Genomic DNA, 24,895 nt, shown 5'->3' with positions numbered 1-24,895 from the left:
TGGAATAGTAAGAGAGATACTGAAAACCAAACCAGTATTTCTGTTGCGTTTCCATCTGCTTCCATTCAAATACAGACACTGGAGCACACACAAATGCATGCATACACACCCCCGATGACTCATTGTTTTTACCCATCCAACAATACCTGGTTTTCATGACTTTTCCTCTGTTGGCATTAAAAAGGGTCCCTACATTGCCTTCTTAGCTGCTCTGAGCATGAGGCATTTTTCAAGGACAACTGCAATATTTTAAAACTGTTAAAGATATGTAACCAGCTATAAAAATGAAAACTGCTGAGGAAGTTTAACAAGCACATCTGCAGGCAGCCTAAGAACAGGTCTGGCTTTTAAAACTCTTCATGATGCCGAGTTTCACAAAGAAGCTGCATCCCAAACAAAGGTTGGAATACTGATTATGTAAACTCTCTATTGAGCTGAAACTCCAGCAGAGAAGAATGAAAAAAGCCATTGATCAATAAGACATGCTACATTTGTAATGTGCTGCATATGTTCATGAAAACTTTATTTTAAATAAAATTGCTGGAATGTAATTTTGCCCTTTTCAAGCTAAATGTTAACCAGAAAAACCAGAAAAAGAAAGCTTTGTGAATTTTTTTCATTTAATTTCATTGTTTAAAGCATAAGAATTGCTTTTTCTAAATATATTTTTTTTAAATTATATTTTATTCTTATGAAATGCTATGTCTTCTGTAGAGGACACCAGGACACATGTTTTATTTAATAACATGAATTCACATGAAAAAGCTAAAATAATGGGATTTTTTTTTTAATCACCAATGCATTTTTAAGTTTCAGGATTTTTAAAAAAAAATTGATTCTCAACTATTGTTATAAGAGATAGAACAAAATGATTTGATATACCATTTTACTTTATGCAATATGTGTGTAAAAAACTGGTTTTCCCATCAAACACAATGTTATCTACACCGCACCTAATTTGCATATTAATGTGCTGTTGGGACATGTTGAAAACAGGAACAATTGGCCAGATTTTCCTAAGAAATATCTAATATTTCATAATAATGATTATATATAATTTATTTTCCTAGTCATTTGTTGTGTCTGCCAGCATGCATAGTAAACATGTATTTAGCCCTGGTGTCCTCTACAGTGGACGTGTGAAATCAATATCCCATTTCATAACAGGAAGTCATATTTTGGTTTGAAACACCAAAATATTTTCCTGAGATGTTGATTTAAAGCAGCCATATTTAAAGATTATGCAGAGGGAGGGATCATAGAGAAACTTCCAAACATTTGTTTTCTCTGAAAAGCACTGAATGTGCTCTGGACAGGACATCCAGACTTGAAACTCAGAGAAAGCCACTAAAATAATATAATTATTTATATATATTAATTATTATAATTATTTATATTATCCAACCACTACAAAGTCAAAAAAAAAAAAAAAAAAAAAAAAAAAAAATTTTATATATATATATATATATATATATATATATATAGCATACAGAATATATATAAGCATACAGAATAAGTCTCATAAGTCATGAGACACCAAAGCTATTGTAAATGTGGACAGAGAGCCTTATGTGCACACTGGCCATGACCCCAGTAAATAACAATATTATTACATCTACATAATCACAGTAAAAACTCTGCTGTTACTGTTGCTGTTTACTTTTCTGAATGAAACAGCCCACTGCTGAGTACAAGTTTGCTCTCTAGACGGAATAAACTGTTGAATCTATTCCACGAAACAGAAGAAGAAAAGGGACGACGCCTCTGTTTGGATAGGCTGCAGGTATGTCTCTTAGAAAGAGGCGGACACCTGCCCGCACTTTTAAATGGACTTGATGTTAAAAGCACGGCTAATCTCGACGGGCAGTGAGAGCTTGTGTTCGTGCTCGTGGGAGGGTAGTTGCTGTTTCGTTCATTGTGGGCGTTGTATGTGAGGTGTACCTGTCCTGGAAGACGCGTCAGGTAGTTGAACGACAGACATCAGCAGAGTGGGACCCCAACTGTGGAGAGACTCCGCGACTGTCATCATGTTTAAGAGAAAGACCGGAAAGAACGGCGTGGCCGTCGGTGATAAAAGGTCGGTGGCGACCGAATCAATCTCACTCTGCTTTGTTTTGTTTCGCTCCGTCATTACGGAGCGCTCGAGTGTTATTTCGAGCGCTTGCTTGACTTGAGGTTACTGTAGTAAGGGAGTGGCACTGCTGTAACAGGTTGGATAACTTTCTCTCTGATATACACATCGTGTGGTTTCTCTGCAATTCGCCTGGGTTTCTCCCAGTTCACATAAAACGTTTTTTTTTTTGTTTGTTGTTGTGCTAGTTCCAAAACTATTAAAATATAACTTTTATGTATGGTTTTCAACTGTAGGAAAAATGTTTATTCCGAGGGAGTGTATGTGTTGAATGTGTGCACTGAACGTAAATAGATTCTGGTCTATGTCTTGACCCTAATTTCGTTCTGATGAACATAACATTCAGACGGATCTTTTAATTCTGGGACTCCGTTTGAGTGCAGACAAGACAGTACAAGAAGAGACTTCAAATAGAAAAGTAGTTTTTGGTTATTCTGTACTGAACAGGGTTGAGTGATGTAACTGCGAAATGCATATTACAGAAATGTGCATTAGTAATTTATAATAGTTTTACAATACTCAACATTGTTCTTATTGTTTATAGTTCTCACATTACATGTGTATCAGAAAATGATGGAGTCAAATGATGCAGGGAATGTTTAAAGAAAGCTGACTTGTTAAGGATAGAAGTGAAATCAAGTTCAAACAAGCATAAACTTCTGATGAATTGAGACATGAGACTGGCTTCATTTCAGCTTCGTTTTAAGCAGGATTCAGTATCGGACACTAATATTATGAAAGCAGTGCAAGGGTTTTACTCTAGGAATACGGTTTCAGTGTGAGTCAGGATGATTTTATTGGTCACATATGTACAAAAAAAAGAGGTTTTTCTAAACACATAGTTTTCCGTTTAGGTCATATTTGGGTGTTGTTTGACTGCGCTATGCACAATGGGTCACTCAGTGTCAAAAGTGGCAAGTTTTGTGACTTGTCTGTCAGCTTTTGACAGAAACAAGGCATGGCATACTGAGATATGGGCAGTTTGTTTGCATTGGGCTAAAAAGGACAAAACCTTAGGCAAGTTCATAGCACTGTACTTAACATGCATACATTTCTTATTTTATGTTTTTACATTTTGACTATAGGAACACCTCTAGGGAAGGGAAGCAAGCATTAAATAATTACTTGCCACACCCAGAACTTCATCTCAAATCAGATTAAATCATTTCATGTAGGCAAAAGTTTGAATCTCGCTGCTTGTCCCATTGTCTGTGTTATGTAAATAGAAAAAATACAACAACATATGTTACTTAATCTCATGCTTTAACAATCTGGCTGTGTTTCGGCACCCTGATGATGGAAGTTTGATGGGTTTCACATACAGATGCATTCAGATAAGACGACACAGAAAGTCTTTTTTATCTTTTGTTGCATGCATTGTGACACATTAGTAAAACTTGTTAGACCCGTTTGAGTTTCTATTCTGACGCCCTCATTAAAACCACCTTCTTGTTTTAATTATCAGACTCATTTACATACCTCACTCATAGCTCAGTTCTACAGTGAACACAAAACTGTAAATGAAGACAAAATTATATTGTATTTTCTGACAGGACATGGTGTGAGATATTTATAACTGCCATTAAAATGCATTAACCTCATTATTAATGATTCATACTGTTAAGATGGCATGCCTTGTCCTTTAGACAAATACGGCCCAAGGCGTGTTATTCATTTCTGCTCAAGTTTAGTCATGTCTGCCATGCACTGACAAATGTCATTTCTCTAGAATTCACAGAATGCACTAAAAACAATGCTAGGCTGCTGTAATATTAAACAGCGTTTTTTCAGAACTGGTTCAGCTAAGAGAACATTTTTGTTAGCACCATGGTTCTCCTAACAGATCTGAAGTCTGTGCCAGATGAATGAAAGTGAAACTGTGCCAGATATGCCAGATGAAGGAAAGTGTTTTAAGTCCGGTATTTATATTCAGAGCATCTCAGCATGACAGAAAAGTGGAGTGAGGTGCTTCTGTCCTAGATCCAGAGATACAGCCTAACAAACCTACTACATTTGCAATTGTATTTTGGGAAATGCTAACTGAAATGTGTATATTTGGCTCACTGAGCCTATATCAAACTGCTGCCACAAAAACTTCCCGTTATCTCACCTCAGACTTTCTGATACTGATTTGGCGACCCTGATTGACAAGTTGCAGAAGAATGCAGACAAGGTGGAGAAGAACATCGCTGAGACGGAACTGAATTTCAACAAGGTAAATACAGAACATCTCTTTTTGTGGATTACAAATGAAATCTAGAGAGTTAGTAAATATATATATATATATAAACATGTGAATGAAGCATCTCTTTAACTATAGATACATTACAATGCTCAGTTGTGTTGCTCATTGTTGTTTCCAGGATATCAAGAAGATCAATGAAGGCAAGCAGCCCCTGTACAAAGAGGACTCCAACAAGAAGATCCTGAACTCACTGGAGCTGCTGAATAATCTGGATGGAGATGCAGACCAAGCCTCTCGTTTGCAGCATCCTCAAGCTGAGATGATTGAGAAGGAGTGAGTACTAACATCACTACTCTGTCTATTAAGTCACCTTTAAACTGTAATGTCCAATAGCATCTCATGCTTTATGCAGGCAGAATTATATGCTGTGAATGCTTTTGGGATTGTGGATGACTCATTTTTTCTCCTCAATGGAAAAGTATGAAACAGCTGCGAGCGCGTGTGATGAAGCTCCGCGATGAGCATTATCGCATTTACAACAGCACGCGAACGGAGCAGGTTCCCACAGTCAACTGGGGAAAGATAGTCGATGAGAAACTGGTGTGTATCTAAGCGTACCTCGCTATCTTTCCTTTGAATATATGGTTTCAAATGCAGTCAGTCTCATGTCTGAATGTGTTCTGATGTAGGCAAATGTGAACAATAAAGGATACGGACAAGATCTGCTGACCGTCGAGGATGAAGTGGAGGAGCACAATATTTTCCACAGCGAAGTCGAGGCACTGGCTCCGTACATCACTGCAGACCGGGTACTTTTTAACTGGCTATTTAAAATCCAGTGCTGAAAAAAAAATAAGGATAGTTGACTCTTTCGAACAATCATGCAAATGACATCTGTGACTCATCTGCTTTCTTACATAACAGGACGGTCCGGATGGCCAGCAGGCGAAGTACAACAAACTACTGGTGAGATTTCACTTTCTGCATTTTCTCATTTTCGACCTATATATGGACACTGAAGTTTATAGTAAGTTGTCAGTTCTCGTGTCTCAAAACCCTGTGGATTTGACCATGTCCATCTCAGGCGAGCTCCTCTGCACGTCAGAAGAACCTGCTCAGTCTGAGGGACTACATGCAGCGCTGCACCAGCGAGCTCTACTGGATGGAGCAGCAAGCTGATGAGCGAACCACATATGACTGGAGCGACAACAACCTGGACTACCCTGCCCGCAAGAGGCAGTACGAGGTAAGGCTTCTGAATGAACATCTCTTTAATGATAAGTAATACAAAAACGAAGCGTAATTCTAGATGGTACTAAGGCTACGGCTACATTTTAAATATGCTTTAATGATTCTAACCTCCTACAAATTATCGGATTATATTACTGAAATGCAACAGAAACATTAGATCAATATATTTTTAACAAGCTACTTTGTACATGACATCTTCGTCAGAACTTCATTAGCAAGTGTCTGGAGTCTAAGGAGAAAACCATCACCAAGCTGAATGAAGACGGAGAGGAACTTATTGAGCAGAACCATCCGGGAAAAAATGTCATTGAGGTAATATTACTATAAGATACTATAAGAACTATGGCAACACTAAACGTATATTTCTCTGAGTATAGTTAAGATGAACAGCAAATGTCATTTATATAATCTCTTTGAAGCACAATAATCTGCTTCATACTTTAAAATAACCACCATAATTGATATGTGGATTAAAGAGGTGTTTAGTTAGATTCTCAACCACAGGCTTCTTAAAAACATTTGATGTGCCTTTTGGATAACGTAGTGGCTGACTCTGTATACATTTTGCCAACCTATTTTATTAGTTATTGAATTAATTCTTTTTTAAATGTATTTGTGTTCTAATGTTTTATTATATTGCTGGGTATTTCATTTTGTTGTCTTATTATATGTTATCAGTTTAGGTTTTGTTAACTGGGGTGTTTGGGGTAATCTTGCAGGATTTGAACTTGAGGCATGTAAAAAAAAAAAAAAAGCATAATAATGTAGAAAGAAAAAACACCATCGGGCTAGCACACATTACGTAGAAAGTACAGTGCCGTAACTGTTAATAAACCGAATAACTTTAAACATTATTTCAATGTGCATAACTAATAAAAAAATCTAATTAAATATAATCAGTGATGAGTCATATCCCTTTCTATATAAATGATTAATTATGCATACATCACAGTGGCATTGCAGTATATGCTTATTCTAAAACAAGTCTTGTATTTAGGCACACATGGAGGCCGTACATGCAGACTGGAAGGAATACCTCAACCTGCTGATCTGTGAAGAGAACCACCTCAAGAACATGGATGATTATCACAAAGTCAGTTTGCATTATTCATCATTTCCTAGATTTCCTCACGTTTGCTGTCAGTCTTGCTCAGTTGCATTTTTTTCTTCTTTCCAGTTCCACAAGGATGCAAGGGACACCAGCGAATTGTTGAAGCGTCTGGAAACCGAGATCAACCAGAAGTATAATCCTGAGTTTAAAGACATGTACCAGATGGAGGGCCTGATTGCTGACCTAGATGTAAACACATGGTTTTAGTTTGCCATGCTCTACTATTTGTTTTTCTTGATGAAATGTTTAGTGAATTTAAAGGTGTCTTCACTATCTAATGCTGTCTCTGTAATGACAGGATCAGGCAAAGGCCATGGACCATTTCGACGAGCGACTGAAATCTCTTCAGAAGCGCAGCGTGCAGGTGCTCCCTCTGAAGTACCGCAGGGAGACTCCTCAGAAACTGCTCCCTACCGAGGCTCTGTGTGATTATGAGACTACTGAGGTATGGAGTTTGAAATGAAGTACGTGGCTTAGCGCTCCACTAATACCAGTCAGAGAAACATCAGCTATTATCATGAGTAAGCACATAAAAACTTTACACTCCGTCTCCGCTCATGTTTTGGATTCCCCCATCTAATGTATTTAAATCCTTAAGACGGCCTTCACCCAAACGATTCATCTCATATAAACCTCTAGAGACGTGTGCAAGGGATTTTGTACAGATTTCACATTTATTTTAAGAATGTGTGCTCTTTTAGCTCACTAAGAGAGCTCGCTTTGCTTATTTTGTATGACACAGGGTTCAATTTTGCGAGGGGAGCGGTACACCCTACTCAAGAACAATGGCTCCAAATGGGACGTGAAGGACGCAAATGGTCAAACCATGAATGTTCCAGCAGTGTGCTTCACAATCCCACCGACCGACCCTGAGGCCGTGGCCGTCACTGATAAGTGGGTATTCCTTGATCTGTGCATATGATTTGTAATGTATACACGTACAAATGTGTCTAATATGAAAACATCTGTGCAGTCTAATAAACCAGCACAAAGGTATCAAACAGAAAGTAGCCAGCAGCAGATCCGCACTACAGACACGACTGGCAGAGCTGAAGAAGGAGAGTACAGGAGGTCAAGGTTTGTCTTTTATGTTATAATAAACTTAGAGAAGGCAGAGCTCTCCTAAAGAGAGTAAAATACCCAATTCATTCATTTCTCAAACCTCAGATAAACAAGAGCAGCAATGCCGTCAACTGATGGCAGGACTGGATAAAGTGGTCAGTGATCTGGATAAGCAAGAGAAGGCCATTTACTCTCGTGTGCGTCCCCCACTGGAGCAGACACGTCCTGTGCAAGACAGCGCTGACAGGCTACAGGACATAAAGGTAGAAAGTTTGGTGTTTTTTGTCTTTTTTTTAAGTATGTATTTCGTAGTGGACATCATGCATCAGAGTGTTGTCTCTGAAAAAAAGTACATTTTATAATGGGTTTCATAAGTTTGAGCAGATATTTCAGTTACATTAGTAGAGTAGTTCTCAGTTGTCTTTTGTAACATCTTTTCAAAAGTATTATGTTAGTTTAAATCTTCTGTGCGCATTTCATAGATAAAAGGTGAAATATAAGAAACGGCACAAATTTTATTGTCTTTCTACAAAACGATAGATTTAAATGTTTGAACGTGAATGAGATCTGACATTTAAACCTTAAATATTACTTCTCATCCTGTGTTTCAGTGGCAAATGCTATTATGACCAGATGCTTTAATCCAGTATTTTCTTCACAGGACATTGCTGCTGCTGTTCGTAAGATAGAGCCAGAAAAGTCTGCAAAAGTAAAGGAGGGTGAGACTTTCCTCAAATCCTCTCCAAAATGTGCGAGTGCACCACAGCTCTACTCCAAGGTGGACGAGGCTAACAAAAAATACAATAAAGTTGATTTGCTATTGAAGTGTGCTGATGACAAGTAAGTATACTTCCTTTTTTTACAATGGAAGTCATACTTTGAGAGCTTGAAATGTGAGTCTAAACATTGCACTTTTGTAGACTGCAGAACTCCTATCAGCTGGAGAATTCTCTGCAGAATGGCAAAGCTCTGCTGTCCACCTATGAAAACAAGCTGGCAAGAGAGGAGGTCGCCCCATCCGACCCCGCCTCACTGGAGAAGACCCAGCGTGAGTTGGCGGTAAGTTTAGTAATCCATGCCACTTTTTTTCTTGATCTTTTTTTTCCAAGATACACTATGGACTCATGCCTCACATATTCCTATCTCCAGGACATTGCATCTGAGCTGAGGAGCAAAAGATCTACTGTCACAGATACTGAGCAGAACCTGAGAGATGCCAAGGCCAGCTGCAGCAATATGGCCAACAAAGTGCAAGAACATTGTCCTGATATTGAGAGGCAAGAGGCTGATGTTCAGAAACTCTCCAAGCGCTTTGACAACCTGAACAGACAGGCTGAAGCAAGGTGAGTTCATATCCAAGTTATTTAAATGGATATGTGCTTTAAAAAATGACTTAAGAATATAATTCCACGGATTAGTTTTATTTAGTTTACTGTGTGCTGTGATTACGATAATAGGACTGATTTCACTATTAATGTTTATGGTTGCACCTCCTGTAAGGTTGAATTTGTTAACATTAGTTAATGCATTATTTGTCAAGAACAGCATTAATTAATTTGTTTTTATTTGTAAATTTGTTATTGGGAAATCTAATGCATGTAAATGTTAATGAACTGAACTCTATTGTAAAGTGCTATCCTGTTTATTTAATATAAATACATAATTTTTTTCAGTAGCATAGGTCCTACAGAAAGAGTATTTCATCTCAAAATATCAGCATCTTTTCAAATTATTTAAAATGTTTTCATTTGACAGATTACAATGTCTGCAAAGAGCCAAAACGGCCTACGCCAGTTACCACAATGACTATGACAACCTCAACAGCTGGCTTTCTCGAATACCAAACTATGAGCCACGTGAAACTGATGAGATCAGACAGATTGAAGAGAAACTGAAAAGTCAAAGAGTGAGACTTTAGCCATTTCTGTCATTTCAATAATGGAATTATAATGTTACAAATTGCATTTATTTACCCAAGCTATCTTTGAAATGTACAGAATCTGCTCTCTGACATTACAAGAAAGGAATCAGACCTGAACAATGTGTCTAGAAATGCACAGCTTTATCAGCAAGCAGTCAAGGTAAAATAATCACCGTATTCCAGAGCATTATCCTACTATCGTGTTTATGCAAAGCCATGTGAACTCCTTTGTGTCGTGGCTTTCAGGACTATGAAAATGAAGCGGAGCGGTTTAAATCCATCCTTGACCTTGAAGATGGCTTGGTTCCTCAGACATACAAAAGGAGCAGACTTGAATCTCCTGCCTTGAAAGTGAAGAGAGAGGTGAATATTTTCAAAAAGCAAATAAGTAATTAGTACATTTTAACGCCTTGTAATGAAATTATTTCTGACTGGTAAAGTTTAAACATGATTGTTGTGCTTTAAAGGAATCTGCAATTGAGGCCAAGTTCACTGAAGTGAATGCTGTGAACAGGCAGAGATTGCAGAACCTGGAGTTTGCTCAAAGCCTTCTGAACCAGGTAAAACACATTGCAACTTACAGCATGCATAAAAATAAGCATAGTATGACAAAAGCATTGCTTTTGCTTTTAGACACATTCAATATTTTTTGCAATTCATTACAGCAACCAGAAGTTACAGTGATCCAGCAAAATGTCCAGACGGTGAGATCCTCAGCCCCAGGAGAAGAGCCCTGGAGAATCAAAAAACAGCTTCAGGAAGAAATTCAGCGGCGAGACCAACTGGAAAGAGAAATTCAGAGTGTCCAGAGTGACATCTATTTACTGGAGGGCCAGAAACCACAGGACACAATTGTCAAGAAAGAGCTTATCAAACAGGTGCATGACCCTCAACTTGATGAAGAATATCATCGGGTTCAGCAGAAGCTCTTAGAAGAAAGCAGGACCACTCGTGTCTTAGAGAGCGAGTTGGACACCCTCAGTGTAAAGCTGCGTGGGATTGAGACCGAAATGAAAGAAGGAGCTCAGCAGTATACAGTCAAAGAGGTCCTCCGCATTGAGAGAGACAGAGGACAGGAGGAAGAGCTCAGGAGACTGAGAGAAGAGCTAGAGGAAGTCAAGAGGATGAAGATGATCAGAGAGAATGAAATCATTCAGATTCAAAAGCATGTTACTATTCTTGCAGAGCAGAAAAACACGGAGCAGGAAATCATCAGGGAGGAGGAAGTCATTAAGGTTCAGAATGACCCTCAGCTTGAGAGCGACTACAGACTATTGCTTGACAGGAAGCAAACAGAAATAAACAGCCGAAAGGAACTCGAGGACGAGCTTCGATTCCTGCAGGAGAAACTGAGGCGTCTTGACAAGGAAAAGGCAATGGCTGAGGAAAAGATCTCCATCAAAGAAGTACTGAAAGTTGAGAAAGATATTGCTTTGGAGAGAGAGGTGGAGAACCTGAGGAGACAATATGAAGATGAAAAAAGCAAGCGTAGCTCTTTGCTGAGAGAGAAAACCGACATTCATCGCAAGATTACCAGCCTGGAGGAAGAGAAGTCGAGGGTCATCATTCAGGAGAAGGTGCGTGAGATTGTTCGACCTGATCCGAAGGCGGAAGCGGAGGTGGCAAATCTTCGACTTGACCTAGTGGAGCAGCAGAGAAGATACAGAGATTCAGAGCTCCAGATGAAGAGCCTCCAGGATGAACTGACAATGCTAAGAAACAGAGGCCCACAAATTGAATACAAGGAGACCATCAAAGAGGTCATCAAGTACAAGATTGACCCAGAAACCGAAAGAGAACTGGAGAAACTCAGGAATGAAATTGTGGACAAAACCCACCAAACAGAGAAGTTTGAGATGGAGATCCTCCAACTCAAAGATGAGATCCAAAGATGGAAAGACACCAAACCTCAGATTCAGACCAAAGAGATAGTAAATGAGGTCATGCAATACAGAGAAGATCCTAAAACCAAGGAGGAGATTGAGAGTCTCAAACGCAAACTGGCTGAGGAACAAAGAAAACGTTTGGACCTGGAAAACGAAAGGGCCTCCAATGAAGAAAGGATCAGGTTCAAGAAGATCGACTTGTCACAGGTGAGGGAAACGATTGTCCAGCAACAAGTAGTGAAGATGGAGCAGGATCCAGTCTTGAGGTCTGAATGTGACACTTTCACTCAAAACATCAACAATGAGCAGAGACAGAGAGAGATCTTGAAAGAGGAGCTGATCAGGTTGCAGCAACAAAAGACAGAATTTGACATTCAGCTTGAGGAGCTGGAACGTGAGCGAAAATCCCGTAGAGAAGCTGAGCTTGAAATCCAGAGGCTGAGAGTGCGGCTCAATGAATTAGAGATCAGGGACAAGGAAAACAGAGAAAAGGTTACAGTAAAGCAGAAGGTTGTTCTCCAGCAAGACCCTCAACAAGAAAAAGAGCACTCCATCCTACGTCTTCAGGTTGAAGAGGAGAGGCACAAGCGTATGCTCTTGGAAAAGGAGTTTAATGTCTTGTTGCAAAAGCAGGAAATACTCGATCGAACGGAAGTGCGTGAAAAAGTTGTGCGGAACTGAAAAGATTCAAGTCGAACGAGACCCAGAGGCCGAGATGGACATTATAAGGCTAAAGAAAAGCCTTGAAGAAGAGGAAAAGCGACGTCGTGAGCTGGACCAAGAGATTATCAACCTAAGCTCTAAGCTGTCTGAGGTGGAGTTCACCAATACAAAATCATCCAAAGAAATCGACTACATTCGTGATGAAAGCAACAGGTTACAGCAGGAGAACCAGCGCCTACAGAACGAAATAAGGAAGCTTCAATCCGAAATCCAGATCACATCGAAAGAAACAAGACACATCACTGAGTCTTCTGCAGTGGAAAACAGCAGGAACCTGGAAATTCGATTGGAATCCTTGCAAAGAGAACTGTCTGAACTCAGGCGCATCCGAATGGAGAAAGACCAAGAAATCGAAAAGCTTCAGAAGAGTCTGTCTATGATGAGTGTGAAGAGGGAGCAGCGAGAAAGTCATCTCCGCCGCTCCATTGTCGTCATCGATCCAGACACCGGAAAGGAGATGAAGCCTGAGGAGGCTTACAAGCTCGGCCTAATCGACTGGAAAATGTTCGTCAACCTTCAAAGTCAAGAATGCGACTGGGAGGAGATCACAGTCAAGGGTCCGAATGGCGAGTCCTCCGTTCTTCATGACAGAAAATCGGGCAAGAAGTTTTCTATTGAAGAGTCTCTTAGAGCTGGAAACATCACAAACCGTCAGCTGCAACAATATCAGAACAAAGAGATCAGCATCCAGGAGTTCGGTCTCATGCTGTCAGGCAGAGTCAAATAAATCCATTCAGCAGAAAACCAACATCAAATGTCCTATTCTGTTTACTTGGTTTAAAATCTTAAGTAAAAATGCTGTTTGTGTTCCCAAAGATCTCTTTTTATATTCACTTACTCAATACAGTGTGCATTTATTTTCACTTGCATTCTTATATCAATGCAAAAGGGTGTTCCTTTGGTTCTGGTGCTGAATTTGGGTTAATGTTTCTTTCACTATAACTATGCTTTCATTGAAGATTAGCAGACGAGACACTGAGAATGTTTTACTGAAATCTATTTCAGTTTAACCATAATCTGATCTAATGTACGCATATAAAATGTGTGCCTTGATGAAAAAGTAACCCCTATCAGTCTCTCTTTATGCAGTTTTTACTTGTGTCAGATTATTCTACTTTCATGTTTGATTTAAGATTAAAAAATTAAATGTGGATAAATCTGATTACTGTGTTCTTTCCATTCATCTTTATCGTGAAGTAATAAAGCACAAAATGTCTTTGCGATCACTTTTTAGTTGACAAAACCTTCATCTATGGTTTAAATGGCACTCAAATAATATACACACAAATATTAAAAAAAAAGACTGAAAATGTTTTGATAGACTCAGTTATGTACATTTTGTAACTTCACATGAGCTTTATCAAATGCTGACACAGTAAGTGTGCTTTACATCACTAAGCAGCAAAGGCAGTCTGTTGTAAGGCTAAATTAAAAACAGGTTTTTTTCCCAAATAAACAGATATTTATTATTATATATTATTATTATTATTTACACAAGTCAAAAACATTTTTCTTTGTCCCAAAATTTGTTCCCAAGCTTAAAGCTCTCCTTCATATCATAGCCCCCTGCTGTTTAGTACAACGCTTGTAGCGACAGCTGTTTAACGAGACAAGAGCGCACACTACTTCATCGCGTCGCGTTGCATCGCGTCGCTAGTAGGGGTAGATGGGTGTAGTGGGTGTGTTCATTCCCTGCATTCAGTGCGACATTTCTCGCTAACAGTTTAAGATGGCGACCGTGCATTTAAGGATCGGGGATCTGGTTTGGTAAGATAACAATTTTAACTTTTCACGATTTAATATCACGTCGAGGTTGAATACTCTTTCGTGCACGTGAAAGGCATTTTGTCGTGGCTGCAATAAAATGTTTTGTTAAAAATCTAGCATATGGCCCAGTTTATGTGCCGTCAAGCCAAACACTGAGCAGAAGGCTTGAGAGAGAGCTTAGCACACAAGCTAACGATTACTTAAATGCTTTTTAAGGAAAAACCCGTGCTGTTAGTTTGTTTAACGCTAAAGGGAAGTTTCATCTTACTTTTAGATATGTAATTGTATAAACAATGAATGTAATACAAGCTTCAGTTCAGTTAGGGGACAGTTTTCTTACACGGTCGAAACTGGTTTCGCTACAAACTAGCGTTAGCTTGATTCGAGGCACGGTGTCTGTCATTTAATAAACGCTCAATCGTGTCACGTTTTATTAAAAATACGAATTTATCTTCTCATTATATATTTCAGGGGTAAACTCGGACGCTATCCACCTTGGCCAGGAAAGGTAAGATCTTTACACGTGTTAAACTCCTGTTGTTTTTGTGAGGTCAGCTGTTGGCTCTTGCATTTAAAGGTTTCTATTTTTATTATTTTTTTTTTTTAATTTTTTTAATTGGAAAGCGGTTTTTAGTCGATTTATTCAAACCAAAGCAAGAACGCTTCAAATTAAACGTTCAAATGCTTCATAAAAACAGTTCACTGAGATCTACAGCTTCTGTATCAGCAGACTGTTGTGGATAATGTGTTCAGTGGTTTCATTTACTGATCTCTTACCCTTGTGTTTTCAGGTCGTCAGTCCTCCGAAGGATCTGAAAAAGCCACGAGGCAAAAAATGTTTCTTTGTCAAGTTTTTTGGAACTGAAGATCAGTGAGTACAGAGATGATCATAGTCTTTTACCATCACTTCCTCTTGTTTGCGGAGGATTTGAAAGGTTAAGCTAAGCAGATGTTGACTTTTGATATGCGTCGCCCTTTCAGCGCCTGGATAAAGGTGGAGCAGCTGAAGCCTTACCACCCCCACAAAGAGGAGATGATCAAGATCAACAAAGGCAAGCGCTTCCAGCAGGCTGTTGATGCAGTTGAGGAGTACCTAAAGAAGGCCAAGGGGAAAGATCAGGTTAGTATATACACACACATTTGTGGTCTTGTTTAAGCCTTGGCTTTTCCGTGATCTGGTCATAAGCTGTCAGCTGAGATTCATACTGCGTTACAGCTGGTATTGAATTGCTTTTTAAATATGTCTCCTGTGACCGCTTCTGTTCAGATTTCCCCTTATTTTGGCAAACTGTACATCACTTTTGGGGCAGTGTCGAGTGCAGCACACAGTTGCTATCAACTGAAAGATCCTGTGTTATGCAGATTCCACGCAATCAGGACAGGAAATTAAAGGATAAAGAAAGCATCTGTGATTTTTCACCGTAATTCATATGTTTTGGTACAACGGAGCAATGTTTTAATTCCTTGTTTTGGTGTGCGTTCTCACAACACGTCCCGCAATGATTAAGTACTCGGTCATTAGGCGATGTTTTGTGGCTGTTCATTCACATGAGCGTCAACACTACAATTTCAAACCCCATTGACACCTGTATTTAGCACTGTCCACTTCTGATCAGCTCGATGAAAATGCATCTCTTAATACCAGCTGTAATCTGCATAAAATAACCATCTGTTCTGTTGTTAAAGTAAACTCAAAAAAAAAAAAAAAATATATATATATATATATATTCTTTTGTACAGCACAAAAGTAGATGAGTTTTGTTTGTCCATACAAAGGAAGTAAGTGGGTCCCAAAACTGTTAAGTAGTACATTTTAGTTTTTGGGTGAAAGGTCCTGGTTACACTTGTTATCAGGATGTGGTCAGTCAAGACAAATCACTCTTTACTCCCGATAGTAACATGTATTTCAAATATGTCTCCTGTCAACACTTTGTGCTTAGATTTTGAGGATCTGACATACATTGCTCACATTGCCAGTGTGTTCCCCTTTATAAAGTGTATCACAAAGGCAGCATACTGTTGTTTCCACATAAGTTTAGTCTCACTCTGAATAAAATGTTTTGAGAAGAACTGTTTGTCAGACATTTTGGATTGGATGGTTAATTTTGCATAAAGAAGCTACACATCACAAAACATTTTGGATTCCATTTGTCTCTTTTTAACGTTGTCCACTTATGATTGACTCCTAAAAGCATCGATTCCAGGTATAAGCACTGGAATTCACCAGGTAGTATTCATTCATAATTGCTCATGTTGTGTGAACTTTGTTTTGCAGACACACTCTGATGACAAAAGCAAGTCAGATAAAGGGCGTAAAGCAGCGAAACCAATGAAGATCATTGAAGAAGATGATGAAGATGCCTTCAAGGGTGGCTCGTCAGACAAGGTTGGAAGATAATACCTCACCATTAAATGGCATTGCGGAGGGGAAGGGTTAGGTCATAACCCCACATGTTTTTGTCAGCTTCATCAAAGTCCTTTGCTAAGGCCATTTGCTGTTGCACCTGCTGTGGAGTAGGGTTACAATTATATGTTTTAGAGGTGGATTTGTCAAGCGGGACCCACCCGTTCATTGAGACTGATGTCATCTTTTGCAGTGTATCCGCCTGGCCATATTTTGACGGGGTCGAGATGCAGCTATTTTAGGGCTTTGTTTTATGAGATAAAGCCATACTGTACACATGGTGAATGTGTCTCTCTTTCCCTTAAGGAACAGACTGATTCTGACCCAGAGCCATCCTCTGTACGACGGCTGGTCGCTGGAACAGTGTCAGGATTCAAATGGGAGAGCAGTGTAGGTTACATTCACAGTTTGTTTCTGCACTTTTATGGGATCTGCACATGTGCCCTTTTTTAGCTACCAGTAAGACTTACCCACAGGCTGATTTTGGTGCAGTTAAAGCTGTGACTTTTCATAGCAGCTGGTGTGAAAACACCTCACTTTCGAAATGGAAGTCACTTCACTATATAGTTGCACCTCTCTGCAGATTAAACCTCTGTCAGGTCAGTAAGTCTCTTTGGAGAATAGTTTCCAATTTAACTCTCTTCCATTATAGCCAGTAAAGGATGACCCACATTTTCATCACTTTCTGCTCAGCCAGTCTGAGAAGGTAAGGACTTTTTGCTGGGATGCTGATTGATTTTCCTAGTTAGTGCAACCTTACCCCTATCTCTTGCACATTGCAAACAATGGCTGCTCTAATAATTTCTGAATCCTTTTCTCCCCAAACTGCTTCTGGCAATGCTAGTCGGCTGAATCTGCAGCATGGAAGTTGGACAGAATTTTTTTACCTAACAGAACTGACCATGTTAAGCTTATTATTTTTTGATGTGGTTATGTATGAGGTCTTTGTCTGGCAGTGGTCAGGGTCCAAAATGAACACTTCTTATTTTAATCCCAGATAATTAACTCCACATGGCTAATTATTTACGCTACGCTATCTCAATGAGATTTATTGTTTGAAAGAAAGTAATACTTTTATTCCTCAACGACACATTAAATTAATCGGAACTGGCAGACATGTATAATGTTACAAAAGATTTCTATTCCAAATCAATGCTCTTCTTTTGAACTTTTTTTTTCTTCAACAAAGAATCCTGAAAAAAGTTAAGGTGGTTATTAAATATTAAACAGTTTTCAACACCTCTATATTTACACTTGCATATATAATATAAAGATCCTGAGCAGTAAATCCACAGAATGATTTCTGAAGAATAATTAGACACAGAAAACTGAGGTAATGATTACTGAAAATGTAGCTTTAAAAAAAAAAAGTGAATATGCAGTATTACTGTTACTGTATTTTTGTGCTGATAAATGTAGCCTTGGTGGGTATAGATGTACACAAACTTCCCATTTTCTTTGTAAATCTTACTGACCCCAGACTTTTGAGAGGTAGAGTTCACAATATTTCTGCATCTAGTTTATAGAGTGGGGTTAATACAGACCACTAAAACAATACTGTCAAAAAATAAAATCACAGCAGTTGTAAGCTACAAATTACAGTCAAAAATAAAATTTAATAGAAAAATATTTAAAATAGGCAGTAAAAAAATATTTGTGGCAAAAAGTGAATTACTGGACTTTTTGGATTTGCTATGGTTGCACAGTTTGTTAGCATGTCTGAATAATTGATTGGATTGATGGAAAAAATGTATCCAGTTATACCAGCAAGCTGTTTAAATGACTCTTCCTTTCCTCTTGGCACTTCCTCTTCAGAAGAACATTTCCTTCTTGCTTGTACTTTTGCCCTTTTGCTTTCAGGCGCCACAGTCAGAAACGAATCAATCTTAAAATTATATCTCCAAAAATGGAGACACTGAGATCTTAATTGCCTGAGGCTTTTCTCAAAAATGTTCATTTAGGCTGCGTCAGCTGTTTTCTTGCCTTGTATAAGTTTCAGTTAAAGTGAAATGGAGCATGTGGCTGAGCATGATACTTGATTTTCAGTTCCTAACACTGGCTTCGCTCCTGGCTCTCACATCAGATACGGCAGAAAGAGCGGTGTTATATATATATAAGTGCAATCCTTACTGGAAGCCGACAGAGCCATAAAAAGAGTGCACTTAAGATCATTTGTGACTGTTGGGCCAAAAGGTTTCCACCTGGTTTTCCCTCCCCTGGCTCTGGACTTGGTGTTTTCTCTTTTAATGTGTATCTAGGAAACTTTGAGTGCAAGACTATTTGCTATTTCTAGACTATCTAAAAATGAATCTGCTGAATTTACTTTGATTGACAAGAAAATCTCCCTTTCACTTACAGCCAGCTTCATCAATGGAGCCCATCACCAAACGCTTAAAGATAGTCGAAGAGGTGAGTGCTGTCTTGGATTTCACAGCTTGTGGATTCTTCATTTACCTCCCAATTAGCCAGCTCGCATTGCTTGGTCATTTTAATAATTGTGTATTGTCTTGAAAAGGACACAGGATCAACGTCTATTCAAGCAGCAGACAGCACAGCCATCAACGGCAGCATCACACCTACAGACAAAAGGTGATAAGAAAAAATCCTGTTTCTGGAGGTCCAAATGTCTGAGACCACACTGAAATTCTGAGATTATTATTTTTTATATATTATTATTATTATTATCATTAGTGTTATTGTAGTCTTATTTGTATGCTGTTATAATATGTATTAATATTTGAATGGGATATTTATATTTTCAGTTTTTCATACTAGTAATTTTGTTGTGTGCGTTTGTCATTTTGTTTTATTTTGTATAAGTGACCCTGGAGCACAAAAGCAGTCTTAAGTCGCTGGGGCATTTTTTTTATAGGGTTGGGAACCGAGAACCAGTTTTTATTCAGAACCGGTTCTGTTCTCTGAAAAGAACCGGAACCGTGAGCAATTTCTAAGTTTCGGATCTGGTGCAACACGTGACCAAGCGCTGTGAGCAGCCTTCCACCGGTTTCTGACGATTCTGCGTTTCCCCTAAAGGATTTCATAAAGCAAATAACAGCCCTGCCTCTTTAATTACTGCGCACATTGATTACAATGATGCCCTACCAAAAATATATCAAACTTTTTTTTTTATTCCTAATATGCATTGCTAAGAATTCATTTGGACATCTTTAAAGGCGATTTTCTCAGTATTTAGATTTTTTCACCCTAAGATTCCAGGGCCCGTATTCATAAAGATTCTAAGAATCCTCTCAGTAAACTCTTAATTTAGCTTAAAAACTTTTACGTAGGAGTCTTAGCTTAAGAGCAATTCGTGATCGATCTGAGAGCAACTCTGAGTAAGGAAAAGACAAAAACTTTCATCTTAGTGAGGAGGCGGGGTTGACCACTATGCTACGTATGACACAATCTTTTGAAGACTGTGATTGGTTGGTTGTCCAAGAAGGAAAAATAGAGTGATTTTAAGTATAGGGTCTATTCTAATTCTCACTTTGAATTTACATGCGTAATTTTTCCTATTTGACCGTTCTCTCTCTCTCTCTTACACACACACACACACATTATGTGTGTATATAAATCATTTTTTTATTTACCATGAGGTATTTTTTATTTCCTATAAGGTATTTGATTGGCTTATAATGATAAAAATTGTTTCACTCTATCCAATTACAGTGATTGAAGTGGCGGTTTGAATGTTGGTTTTAATGTATCAAACATGGGATCAAAACCAAGAAGGACGAGAAAGCCAAACAGTGTTTACTGTTAGCCCAGTTAGTGGATGAACACAAGGCCATTCTTAAAGGATACTTCGGGCCGGGTGTCACAGCAAGGGACAAGAAGCAGACATGGGAGCGTATAGCACAAACTTTTAACGGTTCATTCCCCCTGCTTGTGCGCACCTATAAGCCTGCTATATTCATAAATGCAGTTTTTTGAGGGAATGTCCAGTGGAAACGAAATGAACTGCGACACAATAAGATGTTCTGAAAGTGCTGTAATTGTGTGATCACTCTGCTTACAGAAGGTTGTGACATATTGCATTGTTGCATTTTCCCAGTTGCCAAATATCGTAATGTAGTGATTACTTTAATTTCTGGCGCTATGGCATTTCTGCGCTGTGTCGGAGATTTTAGCACATCTCTAATAAGATCAGTCACAAACATGATCGCTGCACGATCTAGGCAAGGCAGGGCAAGTTTATTTATATAGCACATTTCATACACAATGGTAATGCAAAGTGCTTTACATAAAAGAAAGTCAAATAATCATGAAGAAAAATAACAAAAATAAAACGAGCAATTTTAAAACTTTGAAAATGATTAAAACATTTACTTAAAATTAATTTAAAAACAGTTAGAAAATGTAATGGACACTATCTAATCTACAGCATCTAATTAACTCCCTGTCATCCATTGTTTGCAACACATTTCTTCTGCCTCTTCGTCTTTCTGCCATTTTCTTCTCTGCTAAAGAAACTCTTAAGCCTCTTAAAAGTCCTTGTCTGTGCTCCTAACAAGTTTGACCTTAAGACCTCTTTTAAGGGTTAAGATGCTTTCTGAATGACTTTTTTCTTTACTAGGATTTTTTCTTTAATTTTAAAGAGTAAACGCCCACATTTCTAAGAATTTTCTTAGAATTTTGTCACTAGGACCTACTTTTTGTATTAAGATTCTTTATGAACACGGGCCCAGATCTTCAAATAGTATCTTGGGCAAATATTGTCCTATCCTAATACACCACACGTCAACGAAAATATAATTTATAATTTTGAAAAATTGACACTTTTTGACGCATTCAAAAACAAGTGCACTTCACTACCAGTGTAGTCTGATTCCCAAACACTCTTGTGAGCTGGTTCTTTATAGTGAATCAAAAAATATTCCATGACCAGTGCTTGTTAAACCATTCTCTTAAGTGTGCTGATAATATCTGTGATGTTAGTAATATAATTTGTTTTAACAACAGGATAGGGTTCCTTGGACTAGGACTGATGGGAAGTGGTGTGGTTTCTAATTTGTTGAAGATGGGGCATGTTGTGACTGTTTGGAATCGCACAGCAGAAAAGGTACAATCAAAGAGTTTTAATAAAAGTCTGTGAATTATTTTCCAACTTTTTTTTTAATTGTTATTCTGCAGTGTGATTTGTTCATCCAAGAAGGTGCCAGATTGGGACGAACACCCGCAGAAGTTGTGTCCCTGTGCGATATCACATTTTCCTGTGTATCAGACCCTAAAGCTGCCAGAGATGTAGGTCACTGTTTTGTAAATTGCTCTTTGTTTCTAATCGGTCACGCTACTGTCTTTGGTTTACATGTACAGTATTATTTCTGTTCAGCTTGTGTTAGGTCCTAGTGGAGTCCTACAGGGAATCAGACCAGGCAAATGTTACGTGGAGATGTCAACTGTTGACCCAGAAACCACCACAGAGCTCGCACAGGTAACCAACATCATCCCGACAGGTGTTTCCTGACATTATTGGAGGAAGTCCGTAATTAAGGTTCATCTAAATCTGTAGGTCATCACATCCAGAGGCGGCAGATTCCTAGAAGCTCCGGTTTCGGGCAGCCAGCAGCTTTCCAATGACGGTATGCTGGTCATTGTTGCTGCAGGAGACCGCAGTGTTTATGAAGACTGTAGCAGCTGCTTCCAGGCAATGGGGAAGACGTCTTTCTTCATAGGTACTACATCCTCTCAGTTGTGTCGTGTGGCTGTATGCGAGGCTGATGTTGCATGTTTCCACATGATATTAACTTTGTATTTTCCATTGAAGCAGGGGAAGCAGGAAATGCTGCACGAATGATGCTGATTCTTAACATGGTTCAAGGCAGTTTCATGGCAACCATTGCAGAGGGATTGACCTTGGCGCAGGCCACGGGACAGTCGCAGCAAACATTCTTGGATATTCTTTGCCAAGGACAAATGGCAAGCACGTTTGTGGACCAGAAATGCCAGAGTAGGCTTACTTGTTTAGTTTTTTTACAATTCTGATTTGAAGTATTGCTGTATAATAATCATTTGTAATAGCAGCTTTTATAGTTCCTATGTTTTATGTGCTGGTAGATTTCGGAGTTTACCTTTGAATCTTACACTAATTAACCATATTCTGTAACATGGTGATGCTTGGAGATCGTAGTCTTTGGTCTTAATGTCAAATGGTGTCCACTTATAAGCCAATATAGTCACTTATCGTGCAAATTGTCCAAGGAACTATTGAAAAACACAAATGGAAATTGGTTACCATTAGAATCTAGAGGCAACACAGTATGTCAGTGTAAATTTCTGTAACAATAAAAGTGATACTAGCTCATTCATGTAACATTTGATGTGTTTCTTCTCAGATATCTTGCAGGGCAACTTTAAACCTGATTACTACCTGAAGCATATTCAGAAAGATCTGAGATTAGCCATTTCCATGGGAGATTCGGTTAATCATCCAACACCAATGGCAGCTGCTGCAAATGAGGTAAAACAGCATTCGTATTTGGTAGCAGAACGGATTATAATTTGACCACAATTGATGCTTCGTTGACTTTTGGTAGACTGACCATGTAGCTAACTAATGCATGTATTTTTAGATTCTGTAATGCATCTAAAGTAAACCAAAGAACTGAATTCAACCTTAAAATGCATATTTAATTGAAGTATATGGATATTTATGTCATGTCCCCTATTTTTACATATAGATTGCTTATACCAGAATATAATACTCACTTAAAGTATCTGTTTTAGTGTTTGTAAAGACTAAATGTATTTTTGGCTTATACTTCAGTTTTAAATAATGCATTATTTCGTCCCTCTGCAGGTGTACAAGAGAGCTAAAGCATTGGACCAGTCGGACAATGACATGTCTGCAGTCTACAGAGCTTATATTCACTAATCCTGTAGATGTGCTTCACGTCCTGGACCACAAACCTCACCTTCTTTGTTCCTCTCCCTCTGTCTTTCTCTCCTCTGCTGATGAATTTTGTTGGGCACCAGTGATATGTTTTCCCATGTGTAATGGGATCTATTTAGCGGCCTAATCTGAGCATTGCACTCACTGTAATATTGCTGCACCGATTCTCAGTGGGAGGTTATTAAACTCCCTGCAAATGATTATTTTATGATTGAAGGTGCAGTGTATTATATCCGCATTTCGTTAAGGCTACTGTTGTTTAAAGATCCTAGGGTTTTTATTCATCATTCATATCTTTACAAATGAATTCCCACATTGTAATTTCCGATGTCCAGAAATCTGTAAAGTATGAACTTTTGATCACAAACCGGCTTGAGGAGCACGACGAATGAAAAAAGCCACTGCATTGCCTTAATACCCATATATGATAGATGTATTTATTTATTTTGTCTCTAAAGATTACCATCATGTCAGGTGCAATTTGGCCGTACAATTTTTATAATTTTGTTTTTTTTCACTCAGCATTGGAGGTCACCTGTTCAGTTCAGTTCAATTTAGTTTTTATTGCCTTATAAGAAATTCAGTATTTTTTTTTATATTATTTGAAATTGGCTGTAATAATCACACAGAAGATCCTGAAATTATTCATAGTTTCCAAGTAACCTAATGCTGAAAAGCATCCAGTAGTTTTTCCAGTATTGAGTCTTTATCACTTTTGCAGTGGAACTTCCTGTTTTCCAGCTTGACTACTTTAGGATCACATTAGTGTATTTTCATTTTAAGTTGTTTTATTTGTTTTGCTTTATTTGGAAATGTTTTAATTGGACTTACATTTTGTCCAAATCAGCTGGCTGACAGAGTAATCTGTTGCTCCATTAATTTTTTTTATTTTTTATTTTTGCCTAATTGGTTAAAATAACTATATAGTTTTTATTTGAATTACCATTGTAACTCATGGAAAAAAAATAAAAATGTAAAACAAGGTCAAACTAACATTATGCTGCATTTTATCCCTAAATTATGATTGAATTTTTAGTGATATTGCAAGCCATGAATTCAGTGGATTATAATTTGGTAATTTAAAAAAAAAAAAGAAAATTCTCAGAACAAATACAGGGTGATTCATTTTCTATAAATTGTTGTTCTGACAAAAATAAAAAAAGAAATTGCTTGGTTCTGGATGAAAATGTTGTGATATACTAAGATTAAGACGTTGTGTATATATCCCCATTAAAGGGTTGGGTAATTTGAATACATGGGATAACATGCTTTGTTTGACTCTACTGAATTTATTAATCATCTGTTGTCTTAATATTGTAGACTGTTCTTTTGTCTTAGAGAATGGGTTTATTTACTGTAAATGGTTTGATTTTTTTTTTTTTTTTTTTTGTGGCTTAAACTAAGTTGGTAATGACACCAGTTGTGCAAGAAAGGTGTCGGTGTTCAAATTGGAGCTATTTATAATTTCATGTAAATGTGAAATTTATTTTCTTTTTTGTTTGTGCGGTCAACTGAACCCTCTGAATAAACAAACCGAATGTCCAGCTGGTTATTTGTTTTTA

General features: G+C 38.2%; 2 protein-coding genes across 5 annotated transcripts; both read left to right on the top strand.

Moving 5' to 3' along the window:
* The first annotated feature begins 1,840 nt into the window (after window positions 1-1,840).
* On the top strand, window positions 1,841-13,427 carry LOC113046774 (periplakin-like). The gene is given in 23 exon segments (XM_026207743.1): window positions 1,841-2,077; window positions 4,247-4,346; window positions 4,495-4,649; window positions 4,796-4,916; window positions 5,006-5,125; window positions 5,241-5,282; window positions 5,401-5,562; window positions 5,772-5,879; window positions 6,565-6,660; window positions 6,745-6,867; window positions 6,977-7,123; window positions 7,421-7,572; window positions 7,652-7,755; window positions 7,846-8,003; window positions 8,402-8,580; window positions 8,661-8,799; window positions 8,890-9,083; window positions 9,496-9,646; window positions 9,738-9,821; window positions 9,908-10,024; window positions 10,129-10,221; window positions 10,327-12,222; window positions 12,224-13,427. Coding segments are annotated over 23 exon segments (5,265 nt in total). The 5' UTR covers window positions 1,841-2,027; the 3' UTR covers window positions 12,998-13,427.
* A 491-nt stretch (window positions 13,428-13,918) lies between these two features.
* LOC113046726 (putative oxidoreductase GLYR1) lies at window positions 13,919-24,877 on the top strand. 4 transcript variants are annotated; one of them, XM_026207663.1, is made up of 16 exons: window positions 13,919-14,037; window positions 14,509-14,545; window positions 14,829-14,908; window positions 15,019-15,157; window positions 16,313-16,423; window positions 16,748-16,831; window positions 17,094-17,147; window positions 18,800-18,850; window positions 18,957-19,030; window positions 21,404-21,503; window positions 21,575-21,685; window positions 21,774-21,875; window positions 21,954-22,116; window positions 22,212-22,391; window positions 22,777-22,901; window positions 23,241-24,877. In XM_026207663.1, the coding sequence occupies exons 1-16, from the start codon at window positions 14,000-14,002 to the stop codon at window positions 23,313-23,315; spliced, it is 1,524 nt and encodes a 507-aa protein (XP_026063448.1). In that variant the 5' UTR covers window positions 13,919-13,999; the 3' UTR covers window positions 23,316-24,877. The 4 variants fall into 4 exon arrangements, with proteins under 4 accessions (XP_026063448.1, XP_026063440.1, XP_026063456.1 ...); XM_026207655.1 differs by having other exon boundaries at window positions 22,209-22,391; XM_026207671.1 differs by lacking the exon at window positions 17,094-17,147 and having other exon boundaries at window positions 22,209-22,391.
* Window positions 24,878-24,895: the final 18 nt, after the last annotated feature.

The sequence above is a fragment of the Carassius auratus genome, chromosome 3 (genome assembly GCF_003368295.1).
Source record: "Carassius auratus strain Wakin chromosome 3, ASM336829v1, whole genome shotgun sequence".
NCBI lineage: Eukaryota > Metazoa > Chordata > Actinopteri > Cypriniformes > Cyprinidae > Carassius > Carassius auratus.
The sequence above is the reverse complement of the archived record's forward strand: the minus strand, read 5'-3'. Positions and strand labels throughout refer to the sequence as shown.

Coding starts and splice junctions, on each gene's coding strand:
- LOC113046726 (XM_026207655.1), top strand. CDS start 14,000: ATGGCGACCGTGCATTTAAGGATCGGGGATCTGGTTTG. Junction 16,424..16,747: donor AGGGTGGCTCGTCAGACAAG/GTTGGAAGATAA, acceptor CTTTCCCTTAAG/GAACAGACTGATTCTGACCC. Junction 18,851..18,956: donor GCTTAAAGATAGTCGAAGAG/GTGAGTGCTGTC, acceptor TGTCTTGAAAAG/GACACAGGATCAACGTCTAT.